This window comes from Coloeus monedula (assembly GCF_965178545.1).
Source record: "Coloeus monedula genome assembly, chromosome: 22".
Taxonomy (NCBI): Eukaryota; Metazoa; Chordata; class Aves; order Passeriformes; family Corvidae; genus Coloeus; species Coloeus monedula.
In genome coordinates, this window is record NC_138802.1 from 1,562,025 (window position 1) to 1,587,285 (window position 25,261).

General features: G+C 51.6%; 1 protein-coding gene across 3 annotated transcripts; it reads left to right on the top strand.

The window, feature by feature from the left end:
- LOC309581286 (tyrosine-protein phosphatase non-receptor type 11-like) lies at positions 1–25,261 on the top strand. Of its 3 annotated transcripts, none has more exons than XM_082295800.1 (16): positions 1–62; positions 8,486–8,608; positions 13,928–14,122; positions 15,131–15,323; positions 15,404–15,523; positions 15,827–15,940; positions 16,824–16,920; positions 17,459–17,538; positions 18,013–18,168; positions 18,685–18,816; positions 20,617–20,771; positions 21,324–21,391; positions 23,202–23,353; positions 23,614–23,714; positions 24,237–24,332; positions 24,645–25,261. In XM_082295800.1, the coding sequence occupies exons 1-15, from the start codon at positions 49–51 to the stop codon at positions 24,319–24,321; spliced, it is 1,785 nt and encodes a 594-aa protein (XP_082151926.1). In that variant the 5' UTR covers positions 1–48; the 3' UTR covers positions 24,322–24,332; positions 24,645–25,261. The 3 variants fall into 3 exon arrangements, with proteins under 3 accessions (XP_082151926.1, XP_082151925.1, XP_082151927.1); XM_082295799.1 differs by lacking the exon at positions 1–62 and adding an exon at positions 2,070–2,177; XM_082295801.1 differs by lacking the exon at positions 1–62 and adding an exon at positions 5,923–5,948.

A 25,261-nucleotide genomic window follows, 5' to 3' on the forward strand; every position in this document is an offset into this window, starting at 1 on the left:
GGAGCGGGGCAGTCGCGGCGGGAGCGGCGCCGGGAGCGGGACCGAGCCATGACCTCCCGCAGGTGAGGAGCGAGCCCGCACCCAGCCGGACACTCCATCCCATCCCATCCCATCCCATCCCATCCCATCCCATCCCATCCCATCCCATCCCATCCCATCCCATCCCATCCCAATTTATCCCGTCCCGACCCGCGGCGAGAGCGTCCCGCACCAGCGGCTCCCGGGCACCGCTGGCACCGGCTCGGAGCTGCCCCCGCTCCCCCGGCAGGGTCGGTTCCGCGGTGCCCGTGTTCCCGGTGTTCCTGATATTCCCGGTATTCCCGGTATACCCGTGTTATCCGTGTGCCGGTCGGTGCCCGGTATTCCCGGTGTTCCCGGTGTCGCCGCTCGGGGCTCGGTGACCGTGCTGAAGTCACAACCCCGGCGGTTTCTCCCCGGAGCACCCCAAAACCTCAGGAAGCTCCAAGCATCCCATCCCACAGGCTCGGGATGCTGGAGCGGGGCCGCCAGAACGGCACCGAGCTCCCAAAATTCCTGGGAATCTCCTCGTGGGCCGCGAGCTGGGGGAAAAAAGAGACTTTGGAGCATCTGTTCCTTCGTTTCCTCGGTTGTGGCAGGAGCCGGGGGCACTTGGGATCATCATTCCCTGCCCGCTTCTCCTTCCCGGCCGTGCTTTCCAAAGGGATGGATGGATATCCAAGGGATGGGGTTTTCCCTCCGTGTTGCTGCATTCCAGGGGGGTTTCCTCGAGCCGGTTCAGGGCTTTTGGGGGATTCCTGGCTGTCCTTTCCCACCTCAGGATGACCTGGAAAGCCCTGGGGAGGGAATTTGCTTTCCAGCTGTTTTTCCTGGGATGCTGTGGCTGGAATGTGACGCTGGGAGTGAAGGGAGCGAATTTCCAGGTTTTTGGGATAATGCCACCAGTGTTCCCATTTCTGTCAAGGACTTCAGGGAATCCCAGGCTGGATTTGGGATTCTCCCAATCCTGGATTTGGGTTGGAAGGGTCCTTAAAGCCCATCCAGCTCCAACCCCAACACATTCCCCTCTCCCAGCCTGGCCGGGGACACTTCCAAGGATGGGGCAGCCACATTTTAGCTGGGCTTTTTTCCCGGTTTTTCCTCTGGGAAATCTCTTCCAGGGCCTTTGTGACCCCAGGAGCAAACCTGGTCCCCCTCCAGAGGGTCCTGGGAGTGGGAACCCGGAGCTGGGAGCTTTCCTGTCCCGGGTCACTGATTTATCCCTGGTTTATCCCTGATTTTCCCGTGATTTTCCCCTGATTTTCCCCTGATTTATCCCTGATTTTCCTCTAATTTATCCCTGATTTATCCCTGATTTTCCTCTGATTTTCCCCTGATTTTCCCGTGATTTATCCCTGATTTTCCCCTGATTTATCCCTGATTTTCCTCTAATTTATCCCTGATTTATCCCTGATTTTCCCCTGATTTTCCCCTGATTTTCCCCTGATTTTCCCCTGATTTTCCTCTGATTTTCCTCTGATTTTCCTCTGATTTTCCTCTGATTTATCCCTGATTTATCCCTGATTTATCCCTGATTTATCCCTGATTTTCCTCTGATTTATCCCTGATTTTCCCCTGATTTATCCCTGATTTATCCCTGATTTTCCCCTGATTTATCCCTGATTTCCCATTCTCCATCCCTGCCTCCACAGCATCCCTGACCCTCATCCCTTGGGCTTCCCAATCCCTAAAAACTTCATCTCCCAAACCCTGCAGTTTGTATTTCCACCCCAATCCCCATTCCCAGCCTCACACTCCGGGATATTTGATGGGAAGAAACATTCCCAAGTTCTTTAAGGATGAATGAACTCTTTCCCTGCAGTAAAAAAATGTTTCATTTCGGGGCTTTGGAGCAAAAGCAGCGCCCTGGGGAGGGATGGAAAATGGAAAATGGTTCCTTCAGTGCCATTCCCAGCTCCAGGAAATGTGTGGGATCACATCCCAGAGCTGCTTCCTGCACGGATCCGAGGGAAGCAGGAAATTCTTGGCATGAGCCAGGGCTGGAAATCAGGAACTGGGACTTCCTGGATGTGGATTTTTCTCCTGTGGCTGCAGTTTGATCTCAAATCTTCTTTGCCACGGGCAGGGATGGACCTGGAATCCTGGAATTCCCTCCTGGGCTGTTGGAATTCCCGTGGCTGTCACGGTGTCCTGGGCAGGTGGGAATGATCCAGCTGCAGGAAAAGGATCTCTCCGGGGTTTTTTGGGAATTGGGGCTGGGAGTGGTAGGATTTGGGGGGGCTCAGAGGAGTAGGGGGCTGTTCCTTTTAGGAAAATTCATGGAATCGTGGAATGGTCTGGGATGGAAGGGATTTAAACTCATCCAGGGACACCTTGACTGTCCCAGGGTGCTCCAAGTCCCATCCAGGGATGGAATATTCTGGGGGAGGGGGGGGATATTTTGTGGATGGGATACTCTGGGACATTCCGTGTGTGGGATATTTTGTTAATGGGATATTTTATGGGATATTTTGTCAATGGGATGTTCCGTGTGAGGGATATTCCAGGATATTCCATGCGTGGAATATTCCGTGGGTGAGATATTCCATGTACAGGATTGTGTGGGATATTCCATGCTTGGGATATTCCGTGTGTGGGATATTTTGTTAATGGGATATTTTATGGGATATTTTGTTAATGGGATATTTTATGGGATATTTTGTCGATGGGATGTTCCGTGTGAGGGATATTCCAGGATATTCCGTGCGTGGAATATTCCGTGGATGAGATGTTCCGTGTGTGGGATTGTGTGGGATATTCCATGTCTGGGATATTCTGGGATATTCCACGTGTGGGATATTCCACGCCTGGGATATTCTGTGGGGGGGGTATTTTGTTGATGGGATATTTTATGGGATATTTTGTTGATGGGATATTTTATGGGATATTTTGTTGATGGGATATTTTATGGGATACTTTGTTGATGGGATATTTTATGGGATATTTTGTCGATGGGATGTTCCGTGTGAGGGATATTCCAGGATATTCCGTGCGTGGAATATTCCATGGATGAGATGCTCCGTGTGTGGGATTGTGTGGGATATTCCATGTCTGGGATATTCTGGGATATTCCACGTGTGGGATATTCCACGCCTGGGATATTCTGTGTGGGGGGTATTTTGTTGATGGGATATTTTATGGGATATTTTGTTGATGGGATATTTTATGGGATATTTTGTTAATGGGATATTTTATGGGATACTTTGTTGATGGGATATTTTATGGGATATTTTGTCGATGGGATGTTCCGTGTGAGGGATATTCCAGGATATTCCGTGCGTGGAATATTCCGTGGGTGAGATGCTCCGTGCGTGGGATTGTGTGGGATATTCCGTGTGTGGGGTATTTTGTTAATGGGATATTTTATGGGATATTTTGTTGATGGGATATTTTATGGGATATTTTGTTGATGGGATGTTCCATGAGGGGGGGGATATTCCATGTGGGGAGGATCCCTCCAGATCCTTGTTGTGGCTGCTGCCTCTCCCCCTCTTCCCAAGTGGAATTGGGATTGTGGATTTGGGATTTGCTGTGCTGGGAGGAAACCCCCGGCAGCAGGGAAAGGCACATCCCAAAGGAAGGGGATTTTAAGGTGTTTTAAACATTAAGAAGGAAAACCCAAGTGAGCAGCAGCAACATCCCCTGGAGATGTTCCCTCCGGGATAAATAATCATGAAATTACCCCCAGGACAGGAATTGGGAACCTCCTCCAGCTCCAAACACCTCAAAAATTGGGATAATTGTGACTCTTTACCCCTTGGGATGTGTCCTTTGGCCATGGGAGATTTCCAGAGGGTGGGAAGGTGACAAAGATTTGATTCCCAAGCAACAAAAAATTCCTGGAGCAGCATCCCTGCATCGGATCTGATTTGTTCTGGGAGGTGTTTATTTATTTGTTTGCTGCTCCTGCTTCCTCCCACCCTCCCAAAATATTCCCAGCAGCCTCTGGAATCCCTGATTAAATTCTAATTATAAATTCTAATTATAACCACGGAATTTCTTCCCCCGCCCCCCCCCCCTTCTCCAGTTTTTCCCGCTGCAGCCAGGTTCAAAAATAGCCCTGGCCACCCTTCAAAGGGGATGGGAATTTTTTCTCCGGGATTTTTGTCCCGTATTTTTGGTCCTGTCACCCTGCCCAGGGCCGGAATAACACTCCTGGTTTTTAATTAGCTCCTCAGGGTTATATAATCCCGGGATTTGAGGATTCCTGGGGCACAGAGGGTTCACAGGGCAGGAATGACCCTGCAGGAATGTCCCGGCCTCCTTCTGGCACCGGTGCCAAGTGGGATGAGCTGGGATGCTCCAGCCTTGTTCCCTAAGCCAGGGATTTCATTAATTAATCCATGAATGAATGAATGAATTGGGATTTGAGGAGGAACCTGCTCACAGCCTGGTGGCTGCTCAAAGCCCCTCTGGGATTTTGCTGCCCTTGGCATCATCCTAAAAATAGGGTTTGTGTGGTTTTCATGTGGAGTTTTTAACATCATTATTTTTTATTATTGTTTTAATAAGAAGAGTAGGCACGGGCAGGATTAGGCAGGAGGGAGATACTGGATCAGTAGGGTTGGGATGATCCCAAATTTCCTGGGACTGGCCGAGCCACGAGAGGGGCTGGGTTTGGAAGTTTGGGGTTGTCCTCGGTCACTTTTGGCTTCTTGCAGGGCTGGGGACATGGGTTCTGCCTGTGTGTCCCCCAAAATCCCTGTGTATCCCCCAAAAATCCCTGCGTCCCCCCAAAATCCCTGTGTCCCCAAAATCCCTCTATCCCCCCCAAAATCCCTGTGTCCCCAAAATCCCTCTATATCCCCCCGAAAAATCCCTGTGTCCCCAAAATCCCTGTATCCCCCTCCAAAATCCCTGTGTCCCCAAAATCCCTGTGTCCCCCTCCAAAATCCCTGTGTCCCCCTCCAAAATCCCTCTATATCCCCCCAAAATCCCTCTATATCCCCCCAAAATCCCTGTGTCCCCCTCCAAAATCCCTGTGTCCCCCTCCAAAATCCCTGTGTTCCTAAAATCCCTGTGTCCCCCTCCAAAATCCCTGTGTCCCCCTCCAAAATCCCTGTGTCCCTAAAATCCCTGTGTCCCCCTCCAAAATCCCTGTGTCCCTAAAATCCATGTGTCCCTCTCCAAAATCCCTGTGTCCCAAAACCCCTCTATTCCCCCCAAAAATCCTCCCAGAGCAGAGGGAAGGGCTGGATCCCCGCTCAGGGGAGCGAAGGGAGGGCCCTGCAAACCGAAACTAAAACCCCAAAAAGCCACCAGGGAAGCCGGGATGTTTTAGGAACCCCCCGGAGGATTGGGGGACAGCTGGATCAGCACATCCCAGCTCAGCTCTTCCTTGGTTTTCAGCCTTTCAGCTCTGGAATGACACGAGAGAGAGGATTTTATTCCTGGCATTGTTTCCTCTTTGGAAAAGCTGGATAATCTCAAGAGAAATCCACGTCCCCCTCGTGTTCCAGGGATGAGAAGTGCTGGTTGCAGGAGTGGTTTTTAGGTTCTTTCTCCTTTTCCCCCAGCCCCAGGAGCTGCTGTCACCTCCTGTCCCTTTCTCAGCGCTCAGCTCACAGCTCTGAGACCGAGATAAGAGACCCAGAGCTTCCTTTTCTTGTCCCCACCCCTGTCCCTGCCACCACGAGCTGCTTTTTGGGGCAACAACTCGCTGCCACCTCGCTTGAAAACTTTGCTGCCACCGTACCCAAAAAAAAAAAAAAAAAAAAACCAACCAAAAAACCCCCCAAAACACCAAGGAAACCCAGGGAATCCCAAGGAATCCCAAGGAAACTCGCTCCTGGGGGATGCTGGATGTCCGCAGGAAGCAGCAAATTTCCTCCTGCATCCTAAAGCAGCTCTGCCCCCCTCCAGATTTTTGGGGTTCCCCCGTGGTTTTCCGTGGATTTGGGAACCCCTGAGGCGTGCCCGGGGATGGTGAGGTAGGAGCTGCTCTCTCTGTGTGTTTCTGAATTGTGTTTTTCGTTCATTTGATTGCTCTGAGAAGGGGGAAAAAACTGAGGGGACCGAGTGGGGAGGTTGTGGGGTGGCACAGGGAGGTGACGCTTGGGCAGAACGGGAGCACATCAGGGAGGGCTGGGAGTTTTAGGGGTGGAAACTGGGATTTACTGGGCTCCTCAGCATCGCTGGTGAATTCTCTGCGTGGTTCTCCAGTTACAAAATTCCCTCTGGGTGCTGCTTGTGCTGGGAAAGGGGGTGCTGGGATTAAGGAATGAATTCCTGGGAGTTTCGGTGCTGCTGCAGCCCGGCAGAGGCGATCCCTGCCCCGGCACGATTTTACTCGATTTTTATCTCTGCCCCACCTGAGAGTCCTTTTATGTACTGAGAAATCCCTCGTGGGGTTCCACATCCTGATTTTGGGGGGTGCTCAGGCACCCCTGGGTGGGATTTGTAGCGAAAAAGTGGAAGAAATGACGATATTGGATCAGCGGGGAGGTGTGGGAGGTGCTGAGGGCTCTGTGGGGCCCGAACTGCAGGGCAATGAGGTTTTGTGGGGTGAGAGCTGGGAAAGGCTCTGCTGGAGCAGGGAATGGGGTGGGGAACGATCCCTTGGCCAGGCTGGGAGGGATGAGGGGTGAGGAAAACTGGGAAAACCGGGAATGGAGCCGGGGCAAGGTCTGGGCTGTGGCTGAGGCCTCGTTTGAGGCCTTGGGGCTCTGTTTGAGTGGAAAGAGGAGCTTTCCTTCAGTATTTGTTTCCTCGTTCCCTCCTTCCCTGGCCCTGCAGCACTCCCAGGGATTCAGAGGATGGAAATATTGGTATTTTACATTCCCTTTTACCTCCAGAGCATCCCAAACTCCTGCATTACCCTCATTCTCAACAGCTCCTCCGGTTCTGCTCTCTCCTGGGGTTGTTCTGCTCCACTGGACCAGAGCAAAGCAGCTAAAAAAGCTCAAAAAACCCTTTTTTTTTTGCCCCAGGAGGAAGCTTGGCACTCACACAACACCTGGGCTGCTTTTTGGGGTGGTGATTTAATGCTCCAGCTGGGCCTGCAATTGAATTTTAAATTGTTTGATGAGAATAAAATCATCTGTAATGCACAGGCTGGTAATTGCATTGATTAGAGGGAGTTTTAAAGGATTTTTTCCCTACTTTTAGGGCTTTGGAGAGCAGTGGGAAAGGCTGAGGTTAAAGTGGAGCGCAGTGAGTAGAAAAGGGGGATTTCAACAGTTGGATTGAGGGAATTAAATCAGAACATTTGAAAAACAAAGGCAAAAAATTGCCAATCTCCCACTCCTTCGGGGCTGAGGCATCCAAACCACCTCGAGGGCCTGGGCTGCACCTTTTTAACGGGGAGAACGTGGAAAGAAATCCTCAAGGAGAGCCCCACTGGGAATTTCCTGCTGCAGGTGCCACCTCTGAGCCCCTGTGGGACACCCCGGTCACACCCTCATGCTCTGGGGCCTCTGTGCTCTGGTTCTGTGTGGCCTTCCTGTCTGCACAGGGGATTTTTGGGTTATGGTGATGGTTTTTTGTGCCCTGGTGATGATTTTTGTGTGTTCCTGTGAGGTATTTTTGTGTCCTGGCGATGCTTTTTGAGCCTTTGCGATGGTTTTTTGGGCACCCTGGTGAGGTATTTTTGTGCCCCGACAATGCTTTTCATGTCCTGACGATGCTTTTCATGTCCTGATGATGCTTTTTGTGCCCTAGTGATGTTTTTTTGTCTCCTGATGAGGGTTTTTTGTGTCCTGCTGATGATTCCTCCCCTTCCCTGGCTGCTGTTCCTGACAGGAATTTTTCGTGCCACTCTCCCCTGCAGTGATTCCTGGCTGTTCCGTTGTCACCCACGTTGAACAAACTTGAATTTCCTGGGCAAAATCTTTGCTTTGGACACCTGAACCACCTTTTTCTGTGCCAGATCCTGAATGTGTTGCTGCTTTTCCAGGAGGGGAATGAATGGGAAGAGGGATTTGTGCCAGGGGCAAGCGTGGACTGGAATAATTGAGATAAAAGGGGCTGAATCACCGGGAGTGGCTGAGTGCAGACTCTTGCTTGTGTCAGATGTGAATTTATATTAATTAACAATTAATGCCAGCTGAGGCTCCAGAGCCTGGAAATGGAAGTGGCTGCTCCAGGTCCCTGCCAGGAGGGTGGTGCCTGCTCCTGTTTCTGGAAGGAAAAAGCTCCTGGAGTGCTTTTCCTGCTCTCCCTGGGGTTTGGATGTGCACTCTGCTCTTCCTGAGGCTCTGGCCAGCACCTCCCTCCAGTCTCCAGGGCTGAGATTGAAGCTGGAATTCGATGACAGGGTCCTAAAACTGATCTTAGCAACATCGTTTAGTTAATCCCTGCCTAAACCCAGCTTTTGGGTGGAAACCACCCTGCCCAGCCTCCATTTCTGCATTTCCCTCTCCACTTCCCTTTTCCCCACATCCTCCTCCCTGGCAGGGGGTGAGGAGCCGGGCAGGGCTCCGTGCCTGCAGGAATCCCTCATTTCCCGTGTCCCTTTTGCATTTTCCAGGTGGTTCCACCCCAACATCAGCGGGATTGAGGCCGAGAAGCTCCTCCTGACCAGGGGTGTCCATGGCAGCTTCCTGGCCCGGCCCAGCAAGAGCAACCCCGGGGATTTCACCCTCTCTGTCAGGTGAGGAGGAGCTGGATGGAGCTTTCCAGGTATTCCCTGGAATAAAAGGATCGCTGTAGGATCTCCCCAGAAGCCCTACAAATGTCCCAGCTTGGATTGTCCATCGCTGTGCTCCTGGCAGTGATCCCACGCTGATGCCAGGCCAGGGAAGAGCATCGGCCCCGTGCTTTTCTGCTCAGTGCCAGCAGGGAGGAATCCCCTCCCTAAAATTCCAAAGGGCCTAAAAGTGGCTGCTTTGGGCTTTGTTCGCTGTGTCCGTGAGGGAGCCCAGGGAGGGGAGGAGGAGCTGGATCACCTTTCACTCCTTTCACTTTTCTGTTATTTTTTTACCCCTTTTCTGTTATTTTTTTACCCCTTTTCTGTTATTTTTTTACCCCTTTTTCTGTTATTTCTTTCCCTCTTTCTGCTATTATTTTTCCCCCTTCCTGTGATTATTTTTTTACCCTTTTTCTGTTATTTTTTTACCCTTTTTCTGTTATTTTTTTACCCTTTTTCTGTTATTATTTTTTCCCTTTTTATTATTATTTTCCCCCCCTTTTTGTTATTATTATTTTCCCCCTTTTTGTTATTATTTTCCCCCCCTTTTTGTTGTTATTAATTTCCCCCCCATTTTGTTATTAATTTTCCCCCCCTTTTTGTTATTATTATTCCCCCCCTTTTTGTTATTATTATTCCCCCCTTTTTGTTATTATTATTCCCCCCCTTTTTGTTATTATTATTTTCCCCCCCTTTTTGTTATTATTATTTTCCCCCCCTTTTTGTTGTTATTAATTTTCTGCCCCATTTTGTTATTATTATTCCCCCCCCTTTTGTTATTATTATTCCCCCCCCCTTTTGTTATTATTATTCCCCCCCCTTTTGTTATTATTATTCCCCCCCCATTTTGTTATTAATTTCCCCCCCCATTTTGTTATTAATTTCCCCCCCCATTTTGTTATTAATTTCCCCCCCCTTTTTGTTATTATTATTTTCCCCCCTTTTTTGTTATTAATTTCCCCCCCCCTTTTTGTTATTATTATTTCCCCCCCCCTTTTTGTTATTATTATTTTCCCCCCCTTTTTGTTGTTATTATTTTCCCCCCCTTTTTATTATTAATATTTCCCCCCCTTTTTGTTATGATTTTTCCCCCTTTTTTATTATTATTTTCCCCCCATTTCTGCTCTCTCTGGGGCAAAAAGAAGAGAGGAATGAAAGGAGGGAGAATCACATTTCCAGAGGGAGGTTGGAGCACTTCCTCCTCCTTCAACATTTTATGTTTAATAACATTTTGATTACAAATGGAGCCAATTAATGCCCTTAATTAACGACGAGATGCAAGTTAAGAGCAGAGCAGCATCAGCAGTGGAAAATCTGACCCAGTTCTGAGACAAAAAAGTGTCCCCAGAGCGGTGACACCTTCCAGGAAAGGACATTTCACGTGGCCCACGTGCTGTGTGGAGCTTTTGGTTACAAAAAAGATCTTTTTTTTTACCCCTTTCTGTCATTTTTAAAAATTTTACCTCCCAAATCCCTGCTTGAGGGTTGCTCTGTAGTTTCGGGCATGGAAAATTTCCTTGCAGGTGCTCACTGCTTATCTGGCTGAAGCTGCACCGGTTTTGCTTCTATTTCATTCATTTCCCCCACTGATTATGGCCCCAAAAAGGGCATAAATTCTGGAAAATTGAATAAAAACTGAGAGCTGAGAGCTTGGGCAGCCACCTTCCCCCCGGCCCTGTTGCACATATGAACAATGTGTCATTATTCCCTCTGGAATTGTATCCTGACAGGGCTCTTCCAGGGGTTTTGATCTCTGAACTGACCAGCTCTCCCCCTCTCCATTTCCTCCTTTCTGAGATATCAAAGCCTTGCAGAGGAAACAATTCGGATCTCTCGGAGAAAGTCCCGAAAATAGAGGTGGCAGGAGGAGAAAGTCCCTTCAAGCAAACAATAAATCCTCTTCCTGCTCCTTTGAAACCCCTCTTAGGCTGCTCCAAGGCCTTGGGAAAGGCAGGGAAAGGGAAATGCAGGAAAGGATGGGATTTGGGCTGCCCAAATTCCATCCCCCGTCCTGCTGCGTGTCCAGAGGAAACAGCAGTGCAGGAATCAGGAAAAGCTTTGCCCTGAGGCTCTGGGACTCCTTTCTCTTTCCCTTTTTTCCCTCCCTCCTCCTTTTTTTTCCTCCCCTCTCCTCCTCTTCCCTCAGCTCTGATCCCACACTGCTGGCAGGTGCTCAAACCATGGGTGCAAATTGGGGTTTTTTGGGGCTCATTTGAATTTTGGGGGCATTTCTTTGGAGGGAGGGAAGGGGTCTGGCAGCTTCAGTGCAGAGTAGGGGTGGAGCAGGCACTGTGAGTAAAGCTGTACTAACCTCAGCTGATTCTACAGGTGACTTGTGTGCTTCCCTGCAGGTGTTTTAGTGTTTATTTACCCAAAATAAATATTTAGGAGCCCTTCTGGGTGCTGGGAGCAGAATTTTTGGGAGGATCTGAGGAATATTTCTGTGCCCATTGCGAGCAGAAACATCCTCACCTGTCTTTTCTGCTAGGTCACATCTCTTTACCTCCAGGGACCTGGTTGTGAGTTGGCTTTTCCAGGGAATATCCCCAAATTTAAGAGTGATTTGTATCCCAAATCCATTTAAAGTGAGGGCTGCAGGGGCACCAATGTGGGAGCCCACTCAGGGAATGCCCCATTTCTCCAGCTGTCCCAGTTTTCCTCACCTGGATCTGCCAGAGCCCTTTGCAGAGCCCAAATATTGAGAATGATTCCTGAAAAAAAAAAAAAAACAGGAGCAGCTTCTCCCAGAGCCAGGGAAAAGCTGGAACCAAGGAAAAGGCAACGCTGGGAGTTGGCCTGAGTGGGGCTTGGCCCGTGGCCACCACAAATGCCAGGAGCTGAGAGCCACCCCTCAAAGCTGCTGTTAATTTGATAATTGGGATGTGTTTTATGGGAACAGATCCTCTCCTGGCTCCTGGATGTGCACAGAGAGCTGCTGGGAAGAGAATTCCCTGTGGATCTCAGCCCTGGGAGTGATTTCCCCATTAACACGGAGCATTCCTGGAGCTGCCAGGGCTTTTATTTCGTTTCTTTTCCCAAAAGTCCTGTGCAAACCCGCTCTGGATGCAGGTTAGGAATGCAATGAGGGCGATTTTGTAGGATCTGGGAATGGTTTGGGGTTGGAAGGGATTTCAAGCTCATCCTGTTCCACCCAAGGGACGCTTCCCACTGTCCCAGGGTGCTCTGGGACACTTCCAGGGATGCCACAGCTTCTCTCTGGAAATTCCATCCCAGCAGCTCCCAGGGAGGAATTTCATCCCAATATCCCATCTCACCCTACTCTCGTTCAGTTTGGGATTAGGGTTGTGCTGATGGGCTCTCTCACAGAGCCCCAAACTCTCATTTTACCAAACATTCAGTGACATTTCTAAACCCTGAGGGAGAATTTTCTGCTTTTGAGGTGTTTTCAGCTGCTTTTTGCAGCTTCTCAGAGCCCTCAGCTCTGCCTGGACGGAAAAAATCCTTCTGGGGCCACAGCAAGCAAAGATATTTGGGATTTCTGAAGTGGTTCTTCTGCCTTTAGGAACAAAAAAGGGTCTGTTTGGGGGTGTTTTGTGAATCCTGTTTTACTGCTTCTGCTCTAAAGCAGGCAGGCACTGCAGCATGGGCTGCAATTCCCACGTGGGAATATTTTATCCAGGAAAATTCTCCTGGATATCAGTGCTGATAGTGGGAAGGAGTTGAGCAGGGAATGGAGGCAACTCCTGAAAAAAATATGGGATTTGCTGTTCATGAGCTCTGATTGCTCCCAGCTCTGAGAGCAGCTCAGGGCTTTGGGCACCTCCTTTGTGCTTTATTCCCCTTGCCAGGGATTCCAGGCTTCATTCCCGGGATGTGCAGCCCAGCTTGGAAGAAAATGGGAAGGAAATGGGGATGGATCAATGTGCTTTGTGTTCAGGGTGACCTCCAGGGCTCTGGGATAAAGGATCTCGATTATTTCCCTGATTTCCAGCCCTGGAGGGCTCCAAGGCCTCGGGGCCAGGGCTGTGAACGGAGCCTTTGTGGGCTGGGATGGGGCTGGGAAAGGGAAGGGAGCATTGGAAACTCAGGGAAAAACCAGATTGTGCTTGGAATCCGTGAGTGGCAGCAGCTCTTGGAGTGCCAGTCCTCTGGGAGAACAGGAATTGCCACGGGACTGGGATGGGATGGGCATTTCACAGCCAGGTTTCATCCCCAGCCACGGAGGGAAATATTGGCAGATTTGGAGGTCCCTGCCTGTGGAAGAGCTGGATTTGGGGTGGGAGGCCAAGTGGGATGTGCCAGGAGGAGCTGTCCCTGTCTCCTTGATCAGCCAGAGGTGCCACCCCACGCTTTCCCCCATTGCAGGTGGCTGGGTTCAGTCTCCAAGGCCTTGTTCTCCAGGATCCAGCTGCAGCTTTTCCCATTTTTCTGTGTTTCCCTGTTCATCCCCAGATGCTGCCCCTGTCCCTGCTCAGCTGTCACTGAATTGTGACCAGCTGGAAATCTCCTCAGTGCCAGATAAAACATCCCAGAACAAACTGGGATTGCTGATCCTACATTGGCAAAATCCTCTGGAGCAACAGGGATGGAGGCAGTGGCTGTCCCTACTCTGTGTTAGATGGGAAAAATCCCTACAAGAAATTCCCCAAAAGGTCTAAACACCCAAAAAAAAGCCTCTAGGAAACCTAGGAAATCAGGGGAACTTTGGCAAAAGGTTTAGGGCAGCATTAAATCCACACAAAACACTTCCCAAAGCTTTAATTTGGGAATTTCATGCAGCTTTGCAAAGTCAAATGATTCCCTGTTCCCTCCCGCTCAATTTTAAGTTACTCCAAAATTCCAAGAGGAGGGAATTAGAAGAAGAGAAAGACAGAAAAGGTATGGAAAAGCACACATGGAGCTACCAACTCCTGGAAAATAAAATTCCAAGAGGAGGGAGGATAAAATTCCAAGAGGAGGGAGGATAAAATTCCAAGAGGAGGGAGGACAAAATTCCAAGAGGAGGGAAACCGAGATGTGATTGCCCTGTGTTAGGCCTTAAATTCCCCTTGGCCTTCCTGGGCCTTTCCCCCAGGTGGGAATTCTGGGAATTTGGCTACTTTGGGGCTGGATTCGGGTTCCAGGGCTGGGTGTGGTGGTGGAATTCCAGGGAATCTGGGATAGAGGCTGTGGGGATGAGAGCTGCAGGGCAGGGCAAGGCCCTTCCCACACACCCCCAAATGTCTCCAGCCATCAATTTCCCCCAGCCTCCCCCAGGATTAGCTGCTTCTCCAGAAGGCTGGAATTGCTTTTCCCTGCTCCCTGACCTCTTCCCCTGCCCAGGAGGAACGAGGAGGTGACGCACATCAAGATCCAGAACACGGGGGATTACTACGACCTCTACGGGGGCGAGAAATTCGCCACCCTGGCCGAGCTGGTGCAGCACTACACCGAGCAGCAGGGCCTGCTCCGCGAGCGCAACAGCAACGTCATCGAGCTCAAGTACCCCCTCAACTGCCAGGACCCCACCTCCGAGAGGTAAATCCCTGCATTCCCAGCTGGATCTGGGCAGGAGGTTGGAATTTGGTGAGGTTTGGGGTCCGTGAGTCCCTCGGATGATGTGGTGTGGCCACGTGCGCACGGAGGTGGAGCTCGGTGGGTTTGGCGGACTTGGAGGGATTTTCCGGCCTCCAAGGAATTCAGGGATTCTGGGATCAGGAGCTGGTAAGGCTCAGGAGCTGCTGCTTGCTCAGTGCTAACACATCCCAATGAGCTTGCTCCAGCTTTTAGGGAACAGGGGATCATGGAATGGTTTGAAAGGGATTTTTGTGTGTTTAAGCCCAAGGATAATGCTGGAGAAGCCACAAGCAGGAATTCCCAGGTTATTGTGAGTTCAACCTTGAGGATGGGGCAGGAGAAGCAACCCCCAGGGAATTCCCAGCTTATTGTGAATTTAACCCCAAGGATAGAGCTGGAAAACCCATGCCCAGGAATTCCCAGGTTATTGTGTGTTTAAGCCCAAGGATAGAGCTGGAGGAGCCATTCCCAGGAATTCCCAGGTTATTGTGAGTTCAACCTTAAGGATGGGGCAGGAGAAGCAACCTCCAGGGAATTCCCAGCTTATTGTGAATTTAACCCCAAGGATAATGCTGGAGAAGCCATTCCCAGGAATTCCCAGGTTAATAACTCCAGTGGGGTTGGGAGTTGGGAATGGGTTTCCAACCCTGGCCTGGGGACATTCCCAAGGGGACCTTGGCTCCGAGGCTGCTCCCAGGTGGGACCTTGGCTCTGAGGCTGCTCCCACAGGCACCTGGAAGTGTCCTGGTCAGGAAAATTCCTGGCTTCCCCTTCTCTGGATTCAGAGAACAATTTCCCAGTTTCCCAGGAAAGAACCAGGGGAAAAAGGAGATGGAGAACACCATGACTGGACCTCTCCACCCTCTCCTAAAATAACCCCAGTGGCACTGGGAGTTGGAAATGGTTTTCCAGCACAGCCCCGGTCTGGGGACATTCCCGAGGTGACCTTGGCTCTGTGGCTGCTCCCAGGTGGTACCACGGGCACCTGAGCGGGAAGGAGGCGGAGAAGCTGCTGACAGAGAAGGGAAAACCGGGAAGTTTCCTGGTCAGGGAGAGCCAGAGCAAACCCGGAGACTTCGTGCTGTCCGTGCTCACCAGCGAGGACAAGACGGAGAGCGGCGACCGAAAGCCACACGTGACCCACGTAATGATCCACTTCCAGGTGGGAATAGGGCTTGGGGGGGATCCCACTGGGAGCTGGGAATCCCAAAATCACCCTGGATTTGGGGGTTTGTCCCCCAGCTGGATGGGAAGTACGACGTGGGCGGAGGAGAGAGGTTCGACACCCTCACGGACCTGGTGGAGCACTACAAGAAGAACCCCATGGTGGAGAAATCGGGAGCTGTGGTTCACCTGAAGCAGGTAATTCCTGCTCCTGTGGGAATTCTGCCTCCTCCCGGGCTCACCCAAACTCCCAGGAGAGGGCTTGGATGGCTGGGTTTGGGAACTGCCAGCAAATCCTCATCCTGCTGCTCCCTGCTCCTGCAGGCGCAGGAATGACCCCAGCTCCTGCAAACACCCCCAGGGATTTGGGAACAGCTTTTTCCGAGGGGAAAACTCCCTGATTTTCTCTGCAAACACCCCCAGGGATTTGGGAACAGCTTATTCTGAGGGAAAAACTCCCTGATTTTCTGGTGCTGGCAGTGATTTGTGTCCATTTTCCAGCCCTTCAACGCCACCCGCATCAACGCCGCCAACATCGAGCACAGGGTGAGGGAGCTCAATAAAATGGCAGATCCCAGTGAGAAGGCCAAGCAGGGATTCTGGGAAGAGTTTGAGGTATGGGATGCTCCCATATCCTTCCCCAGTTATCCCTGTGGGTGAGCAACATCCTGGTTGGGTGGGAATGTCGTGGTTTTCCAGCTCTCTGCTCAGCACTGCTTCTCCTTTTCCCTGTTTTCTGTGTTGGCTGTGTTAATTCCTGCTCCTTTTCCCTGTTTTCTGTGTTAATTCCTGCTCTTTTGCCTGTTAACTGATTTAATTCCTGCTTCTTTTCCATGTTTTCTGAGTTCATTCCTGCTCCTTTTCCCTGTTTTCTGTGTTAATTCCTGCTCCTTTTCCCTGTTTCCTGTGTTCATTCCTGCTCCTTTTCCCTATTTTTGGTGTTAATTCCTGCTCTTTTCCCTATTTTCTGTGTTAATTCCTGCTCTTTTCCATTTTCTGTGTTAATTCCTGCTCCTTTTCCCTGTTTTCTGTGTTAATTCCTGCTCCTTTTCCCTGTTTTCTGATTTAATTCCTGCTCTTTTCCCTGTTTTCTGTTAACTGATTTAATTCCTGCTCCTTTTCCCTGTTTTCTGATTTAATTCCTGCTCTTTTCCCCGTTTTCTGTTTTCTGATTTAATTCCTGCTCTTTTCCCTGTTTTCTGATTTAATTCCTGCTCCTTTTCCCCGTTTTCTGTGTTAATTCCTGCTCCTTTTCCCCGTTTTCCGTGTTAATTCCTGCTCCTTTTCCCTGTTTTCCATGCTCCTTTCAGAACTCCTTTCCCAGGCAGTTCCTCCCGTTATTCCCTGCAGGAATTTGTCCTTTCTCCCCCCATGAACTCTCTCCTCAAGCTGCTTCTCGGCTCCCTCTCCCTTCCTGCCAGCTCTTCCCAGGACTGGCAATTCCAAGGAGATTTTCCTTTGCCTCAGGCACAGCTTTTCCCCTGTGCTGTCCCCACAGATGCTGCAGCAGCAGGAATGCAAGCTCCTGTATCCCAGGAAAGAGGGACAGCGGCCGGAGAACAAGGCCAAGAACCGCTACAAGAACATCCTGCCCTGTAAGGAACCACCAGAAACTGCTTTGGGGTTTAGATCCCAATTCCTGCAGCTTTTGATGGGGTGGGAGGAGGTGGAATGGTCCAGTCGTGGTGTTCTCCATCCCCTTTTTTATCCTGGGAAATGGGGAAATTGTTCCCTGAATCCAAAAACGCTTCAGAGCTCAAGTGGAGCTGAGCCAGGGCGGGTTTAGGGTGGAATGGGCACGGCCCCAAGGCTGCCAGAGCTCCTGGGGTGGCTGGACAATGCTCCCAGGGATGCCCAGGCTGTGAATTTGGGGTGGCTGTGCAGGGATAAAGGCTGGAATCAATAATCAGGCACAGGGTGGGATTTTGGGTTTAGGGTTAGGGTCACCCCAGCCCCCCCTGTGTGACCCCAGATCCCTCTGTGCGACCCCAGTGTCACCCCAGCTCCCCCTGTGTGACCCCAGACCCCTCTGTGTGACCCCAGTGTGACCCCAGCCCCCAGTGTCACCCCAGTGTCACCCCAGATCCCCCAGTGTCACCCCAGTGTGACCCCGGTGTCACTCCTGTCCCACAGTTGACACCACGAGGGTGACGCTCCGGGACGTGGACGGGGCTGTGCCCGGCTCCGATTACATCAACGCCAACTACATCAAGGTATTTGGGGAAGGGAATCCCCCAGGTGGGAAATCTGAGGGAATAAACTCTCAGGATCAGCCCAAATCTGGGGTTTTTTGGGGATCCCAAAGCATCTCAGTTTATCTCCATCCCCTCCTTTCCTGAGCCATTCCCGGAGCCTTTCCGTGATGGAAAATTATCAAAGTGGGATTAAATTGGCATTGGGATTCAATCTGTCAGCCAAGAGCTGCCTGAAGCTGCATTTCCAGCAAGGCAGCTCTGGAATTTACACCCCATCCTTTGGGAAGCCACGAAGGCGGCTTCATTCCAGCCCCATCCACCTTTTGGGAAGGCTCTGTGGCACAGGGACGTTGTCCAGCAGCACGAATGCCCCTGGAGAGGCTGGCAGAGCATTTGCTGACAGCTCTGGTGAGGCTGGTGCTGAGACTGGAGGAGGATTTAGGGCATCAGGAAGTTTGGGAATGCTGAAGGTGGGTTTTTCCCGTCTCTCAGAGCATCCCCGAGGACGGGAGGAGCTCGGAGCACTGCAAGGTCTACATCGCCACCCAGGGCTGCCTGCAGGGCACCGTCAACGACTTCTGGGCCATGGTGCACCAGGAGAATTCCCACGTCATCGTCATGACCACCAGGGAGGTGGAAAGGGGCCGGGTGAGCTGCAGGGAATCATGGAATGGGTTGGGGCTGGAAGGAATTTAAAGCCCATCCCACCCCATCCCGGCCCATCCCATTCCCACCCCGCCCCATCCCACTCCCACCATGGGCATAGGCGCCTTCCACAATCCCAGGCTGCTCCAAGTCCTGCCCTGGACATTCCCAGGGATGGGATATCCATGGAATAACCTCTTCACCCTCAGAGCCAAGAATTTCTTCCCAATATCCGACCTAAACCTGCTCCTTGTCAGCGTGAGCCCACTCCTCCTTGTCCTGTCACTCCATCCCCTGTGAAAAATCCCTCTCGAGCTTTGGGAGCCCCCGTTACACACCAGAAGCTCTCCCCAAAAGATTCCCACTGGGATACTTCCCATAGGAACGGCCCTTCCCAGTTCATCCCAGTTCACAGGGAACACCTCCCTGCTGGAGCTGCCCCCTCTGGATCCCAGGGGCTCAGATCCCCCTCCAGCTCCCCAATTTCGGCTGAGGATCCCCTCCCTGGTGTCCCTGCAGAACAAATGCTTCCGGTACTGGCCGGACAAGGGCTGCTCCAAGGAATTCGGGGCCATCCGAGTGCGCAACGTGAGCGAGCGCGAGGCCCAGGGCTACCTCCTGCGGGAGCTGGAGATCCTGCGGCCAGACAGGGTGAGTCCGGCCAGGAACGGGCTGGCATCCGCAGGGAGGGGGCTCTGGAGCTTCCCCTGCTGGGTTTGCCCACTGAAAAGTCACCCTGGTGGAGTTTGGGGGTACTGGGAATGAGCTGGAGGGGAATGAAGGAAGGGGAAGCATCCCAGGAGATCCCTGAGTAGGGAAGGGGAAGCCCCTGGAAGGAGATCCCTGAGCAGAAAAGGTGAAACCTCCCAGGAGGAAATCCCTGAGTAGGGAATGTGGAGATTCCTGAATAAGGAAGGTGAAACCTCCCAGAAAGAGATCCTGAGCAGGGAAAGTGAATCCCCTCCGGATGGAGATCCCTGAGCAGGGAAAGTGGAGACCCTTGAGCAGGGAAAATGAAATCCCCCAGGAGGAGATCCCTGAGGAGGGAAAGTGAATCCCCCCTGGAAGGAGGAGATCCCTGAGGAGAGAAGGAGGAGATCCCTGAGGAGGGAAGGTGAATCCCCCCTGGAAGGAGGAGATCCCTGAGGAGAGAAGGAGGAGATCCCTGAGGAGAGAAGGAGGAGATCCCTGAGGAGGGAAGGTGAATCCCCCCTGGAAGGAGGTCCCTGAGGGGGGAAGGAGGTCCCTGAGGAGGGAAGGAGGAGATCCCTGAGCAGGGAAGGTGAATCCCCCCTGGAAGGAGATCCCTGAGGAGGGAAAGTGAATCCCCCGTGGAAGGAGATCCCTGAGGAGGGAAGGAGGAGATCCCTGAGGAGGGAAGGAGGAGATCCCTGAGGAGGGAAAGTGAATCCCTTCCGGATGGAGACCCCTGAGCAGGGAAAGTGGAGACCCTTGAGCAGGGAAAATGAAATCCCCCAGGAGGAGATCCCTGAGGAGGGAAAGTGAATCCCCCCTGGAAGGAGATCCCTGAGGAGGGAAAGCAGAGATCCTTGAGCAGGGAAAATGAAATCCCGCTGGAAGGAGGTCCCTGAGGAGGGAAGGAGGAGGTCCCTGAGCGGGGAAGGTGAATCCCCACTGGAAGGAGGTCCCTGCGGAGGGAAAGTGAATCCCCCCTGGAAGGAGATCCCTGAGGAGGGAAGGAGGAGATCCCTGAGGAGGGAAGGTGAATCCCCCCTGGAAGGAGATCCCTGAGCAGGGAAGGAGGAGATCCCTGAGCGGGGAAGGAGGAGGTCCCTGAGGAGGGAAAGTGAATCCCCCCTGGAAGGAGATCCCTGAGGAGGGAAGGAGGAGGTCCCTGAGGAGGGAAGGTGAATCCCCCCTGGAAGGAGGTCCCTGAGGAGGGAAGGAGGAGGTCCCTGAGGAGGGAAGGAGGAGATCCCTGAGGAGGGAAAGTGAATCCCCCCTGGAAGGAGATCCCTGAGGAGGGAAGGAGGAGGTCCCTGAGGAGGGAAAGTGAATCCCCCCTGGAAGGAGGTCCCTGAGGAGGGAAGGAGGAGGTCCCTGAGGAGGGAAGGTGAATCCCCCCTGGAAGGAGGTCCCTGAGGAGGGAAGGAGGAGGTCCCTGAGGAGGGAAGGAGGAGGTCCCTGAGGAGGGAAAGTGAATCCCCCCTGGAAGGAGATCCCTGAGGAGGGAAGGAGGAGGTCCCTGAGGAGGGAAGGTGAATCCTCCCTGGAAGGAGGTCCCTGAGGAGGGAAGGAGGAGGTCCCTGAGGAGGGAAAGCGGAGATCCTTGAGCAGGGAAAATGAAATCCCCCTGGAAGGAGGTCCCTGAGGAGGGAAGGAGGAGATCCCTGAGGAGGGAAGGAGGAGATCCCTGAGGAGGGAAGGTGAATCCCCCCCTGGAAGCAGATCCCTGAGGATGATTTCCATGGGATTGGCTCCCCCCTGCAGGACGAGCTCCCACGGCTGGTGAGGCACTACCAGTACTTCAGCTGGCCCGACCACGGCGTTCCCAACGAGCCCGGGGGGGTCCTGAGCTTCCTGGAGCAGGTGAACCGGGCCCAGCGCAGCATTCCGGGCTCGGGGCCCATCGTTGTGCACTGCAGGTAGGGAGCAGTGGGATACTCATGGAATTATCCCTCTTTTGCTGTGTTCCACCCAAATTTGGGGGATAAAAACACACCTGGGAAATCCCAGCCCTTCTGCAGAGCCTCCCTGGAGCCCAGGGAAGAGCTGGGCTGGGTGAACCGGGCCCAGCGCAGCATTCCGGGCTCGGGGCCCGTGGTTGTGCACTGCAGGTAGGGAGCAGTGGGATGCCCATAGAATTATCCCATGGAATTATCCCTCTTTTTCTGTGTTCCACCCAAATTTGGGGGATAAAAACACACCTGGGAAATCCCAGCCCTTCTGCAGGGAAAAGCAGCCCCGGTTTGGAGTCGGTAATTCTCCTGCAGCCTCACAAATTCTGATTTCCTAAGGATTTTCCTTGGAAAGGAGAGGAGGAAATGGATCCTGACTTTTAGGGAATAATACCCTGGATCCTTGGCTCTGGATCTCCCACCCTCCATGCCAAATCCAGGCACCTGGAGGAGTTTGGGAGCTGAACTAAATCTGGGAATGTTTCTTCCCACAGTGATTTTTCCCTTTTCTCTTCCCAGTGCTGGCATAGGACGCACAGGCACCATCATAGTGATCGATATCCTGGTGGATATAATCCACAGGCAAGGTGTGTATCCCTATCCCTGGCCCTCTGGAAAGGGAGCTGCTTCCAGCACCTCCAGGGAGTCTCCTGGTGGCATCAGCAGGGCCAGGATTTCAAAAGGAATCCCCCAAATTCTTCTCTGTGGAAGGGTTTTGTCACCCTTTCCTGGAAGTTGTGGAATTCTCTGTGGAATCCTGGGGTCTGCTCCAGGAGTCCTGAGGCAGCAGGGCTTGTGCCTATTCCAGGAACTTCCCAAGGGTGGGAACTCTGGATTTGGAGGAAGTTGCTGCAGGACAGACCCAATTCCCTTATCCTCCTCCTGCTCTAAGCAATCCTACCTCAGCCATTCCCATTTTTATCCTCTGGCAGGGCTAAAAAAATCCTCTTGGACACAGAGATTCCACAACTCCTTCCACAATATTCCCAGATAGGGATAAAAAATCCTCTCATGGACACAGAGATTCCCCAAATCCTTCCACAATATTCCCAGATAGGGATAAAAAATCCTCTCATGGACACAGAGAGATTCCCCAAATCCTTCCACAATATTCCAGATATCCCAGGGCTTCACAGCAGCCAGATCCTGAGAGCTCCCAAACAACTTTCCAGGTGAATTCCCACTCCATGACCATTCCCAGTCCATTTTTATCCTCTGGCAGGGCTAAAAAAATCCTCTTGGACACAGAGATTCCACAACTCCTTCCACAATATTCCCAGATAGGGATAAAAAATCCTCTCGTGGACACAGAGATTCCCCAAATCCTTCCACAATATTCCCAGATAGGGATAAAAAATCCTCTCATGGACACAGAGAGATTCCCCAAATCCTTCCACAATATTCCCAATATCCCAGGGCTTCACAGCAGCCAGATCCTGAGAGCTCCCAAACAACTTTCCAGGTGAATTCCCACTCCATGACCATTCCCAGTCCATTTTTATCCTCCGGCAGGGCTAAAAAAATCCTCTTGGACACAGAGATTCCACAACTCCTTCCACAATATTCCCAGATAGGGATAAAAAATCCTCTCGTGGACACAGAGATTCCCCAAATCCTTCCACAATATTCCCAGATAGGGATAAAAAATCCTCTCATGGACACAGAGATTCCCCAAATCCTTCCACAATATTCCCAGATAGGGATAAAAAATCCTCTCATGGACACAGAGAGATTCCCCAAATCCTTCCACAATATTCCCAATATCCCAGGGCTTCACAGCAGCCAGATCCTGAGAGCTCCCAAACAACTTTCCAGGTGAATTCCCACTCCATGACCATTCCCAGTCCATTTTTATCCTCTGGCAGGGCTAAAAAAATCCTCTTGGACACAGAGATTCCACAACTCCTTCCACAATATTCCCAGATAGGGATAAAAAATCCTCTCATGGACACAGAGATTCCCCAAATCCTTCCACAATATTCCCAGATAGGGATAAAAAATCCTCTCATGGACACAGAGATTCCCCAAGTCCTTCCACAATATTCCCAGATAGGGATAAAAAATCCTCTCATGGACACAGAGATTCCCCAAATCCTTCCACAATATTCCCAATATCCCAGGGCTTCACAGCAGCCAGATCCTGAGAGCTCCCAAACAACTTTCCAGGTGAATTCCCACTCCATGACCATTCCCAGTCCATTTTTATCCTCTGGCAGGGCTAAAAAAATCCTCTTGGACACCGACATTCCCCAAATCCTTCCACAATATTCCCAATATCCCAGTGCTGCACCATCACCGTGTGCACCCACATCCCGAGAGCTCCCAGAGCTGCCATGGGAAAACACTTTCCCAGGTGAATTCCCATTCCCAAACCGTGATCCCGTGGGATTTGGGCAGGTCTGGACTGCGACATCGACATTCCCAAGACGATCCAGATGGTCCGGAGGCAGCGCTCGGGCATGGTGCAGACGGAGGCTCAGTACAAGTTCGTTTACATGGCAGTGCAGCAGTTCATCGAGGCCGAGCAGAAAAGGCTGGAAGAGGAGCAGGTGAGCCCTGGATTCCTTGGAAAAAGCCATTCCCACCTTCTCCCTGGAATTCATTCCAGGATCGTTAAAACTGGCAAAGTCCAAGCTGGGATCGATCGCCACCACGTCCTTGAGCACCTCCTGAACACACAAAAATCATCCCACTCTGGCATTTGGGATCTTGGGAAGCTTTTGGGATCTTGGGAAGCTTTTGGGATCTCGGGAAGTTTGGTTTGGACGTGCTTCCAGTGGGATTTGTTTGGCTTTGCTTTCTCTTCCAGAGGAATAAAAGGAAAGAACGGGATTACCTGAACATTGGATACTCTGCCGTGGAAAAGGGCAGAGCCAAAGGGCAGCCCCCAGCCCCACGGAGCCAGCCTGGGTAAGCTCAGGGTTTTCCCAGGATTTTTCCCTTTTCCAGCCCTGAATCCCATCCTGAGCAGTTGCTGGATATGGTGTGGGAAAGGAGGGGAGGAAATGGATCCTGACTTTTAGGGAGTAACGCCCTTGGCTCTGAAAAATCAGCTGGAGAGGGAAACTCTGTCACTTTTCCAGCAAAATCCGAAGGAAGATGAGACAAGGGTGGGGAGAGGTGGATTTGCATCCATGTGGAAGGGGAACGTGGGCTGAGGAACATGAATTCCTGACATGAGCAGGGATAAATGATCCCAAATGGTGGTTTTTTCCCTCTTTCCCTAAGGAATGGGATATCTGAGAGGGGGATGGAGTGGGAGGAAGTGTCATTTACAGGCTCCACTCCCAAGGAGGGAGGGGAAACAGGGAATGGGAGCAGTGGGAGCTGCTGTTGCCTCATCCACAAGGTCAGGGCCATTCCCACTTCATCCCTCTGGGAAAAGCTCTGGAGTGGGGAGGCTGGGAATGCCAGGGCTTTGCTCCTGGACAGGCTGGAGGAGGATTCTGCTTCCGTCTACGAGAACCTCAACATCCAGAGCCCAAAGGTTCCGGGAACGAGCAGCTCCGGGCGGTAGCGGAGCTTCAGGTGAGCTGGGCAGGGAAATCCAGGTGGGAATGTGGGAATGTGGATGGATTCGGGTGGCACCACCCTGCTGGCACCACCTGGGCACATCCCAGAGTGGGATGAAGCTTCAAAATCTGGGAGAAAGGGAATGGGATCTCCACAGGGAGGGGGGAATTCTGCTTTTTGAGGGATTCTGGGAATGAGGCTTTGCTGGGAGTGCAAAAAAGCAGGAGACAATTCCCTCCCTGGGAATATCAGCTCTGGAACCCCATCCCTGCACTTCCCTCCCACTCCTAACCCTTCCCTCTTCTTCCTCCTCCCTCTGGAATGCAGGAATTCCAGTGTTTACATCCACCCTTCCCAAGTTCTGCAGCCGAGGACGATTTCTTTACCTGCCTCGCCTTCCCCAACCCCTTGGATCTGGCCAGGAGGGAAGAATCCACCTGGGAATCTGCCTTATCCTAATTTATTCCTGAGAAGGATCTTCTCCCAAAGGATCTGCAGGTTGATATTTATATGGAAGTGCCTCTGGACGTGGATTGGAGCATCCAAGCTCAGCTTCAGGGTTGTTTTGTTGTTGATTTTTTTTTTTTTTTAATTATTATTAATTATTATTTTAATTTAAATCCGTATTTTTTACACTCGAGCTGTTGAAAGGAACAGGAACAGCTTTTTGCTTCCGAGCTTTCCCAAGGGTTTTCCACTCAGGGATTTAGTAAAATGTTGGGAAACTTCGTGCGCTCCTCAGGTCCAGCATTTCAGAGCTCCAAGTGGGATTTTAGCCCAAATCCTGGAGCAGTTTTGGGGCTGAAATCCAATCCTGAACCCCCAGAGCAGTTTTGGGGTCAGAAATCCAGAGCTGGAACCCCCAGAGCAGTTTTGGGTTTGGGTCCCAGTGCCTGAACCCCCAGAGCAGTTTTGGGGTCCCAGAGCTGGTCCTGAACCCCCAG

Excerpts from the sequence above, each read along its gene's own strand:
- LOC309581286 (XM_082295799.1), top strand. The coding sequence starts at position 2,107 with ATGGACCTGGAATCCTGGAATTCCCTCCTGGGCTGTTGGAATTCCCGT. Across the intron at positions 8,609-13,927 it reads GATTTCACCCTCTCTGTCAG|GAGGAACGAGGAGGTGACGC; the intron begins GTGAGGAGGAGC and ends TCCCCTGCCCAG. Across the intron at positions 15,524-15,826 it reads CTGTGGTTCACCTGAAGCAG|CCCTTCAACGCCACCCGCAT; the intron begins GTAATTCCTGCT and ends TCCATTTTCCAG.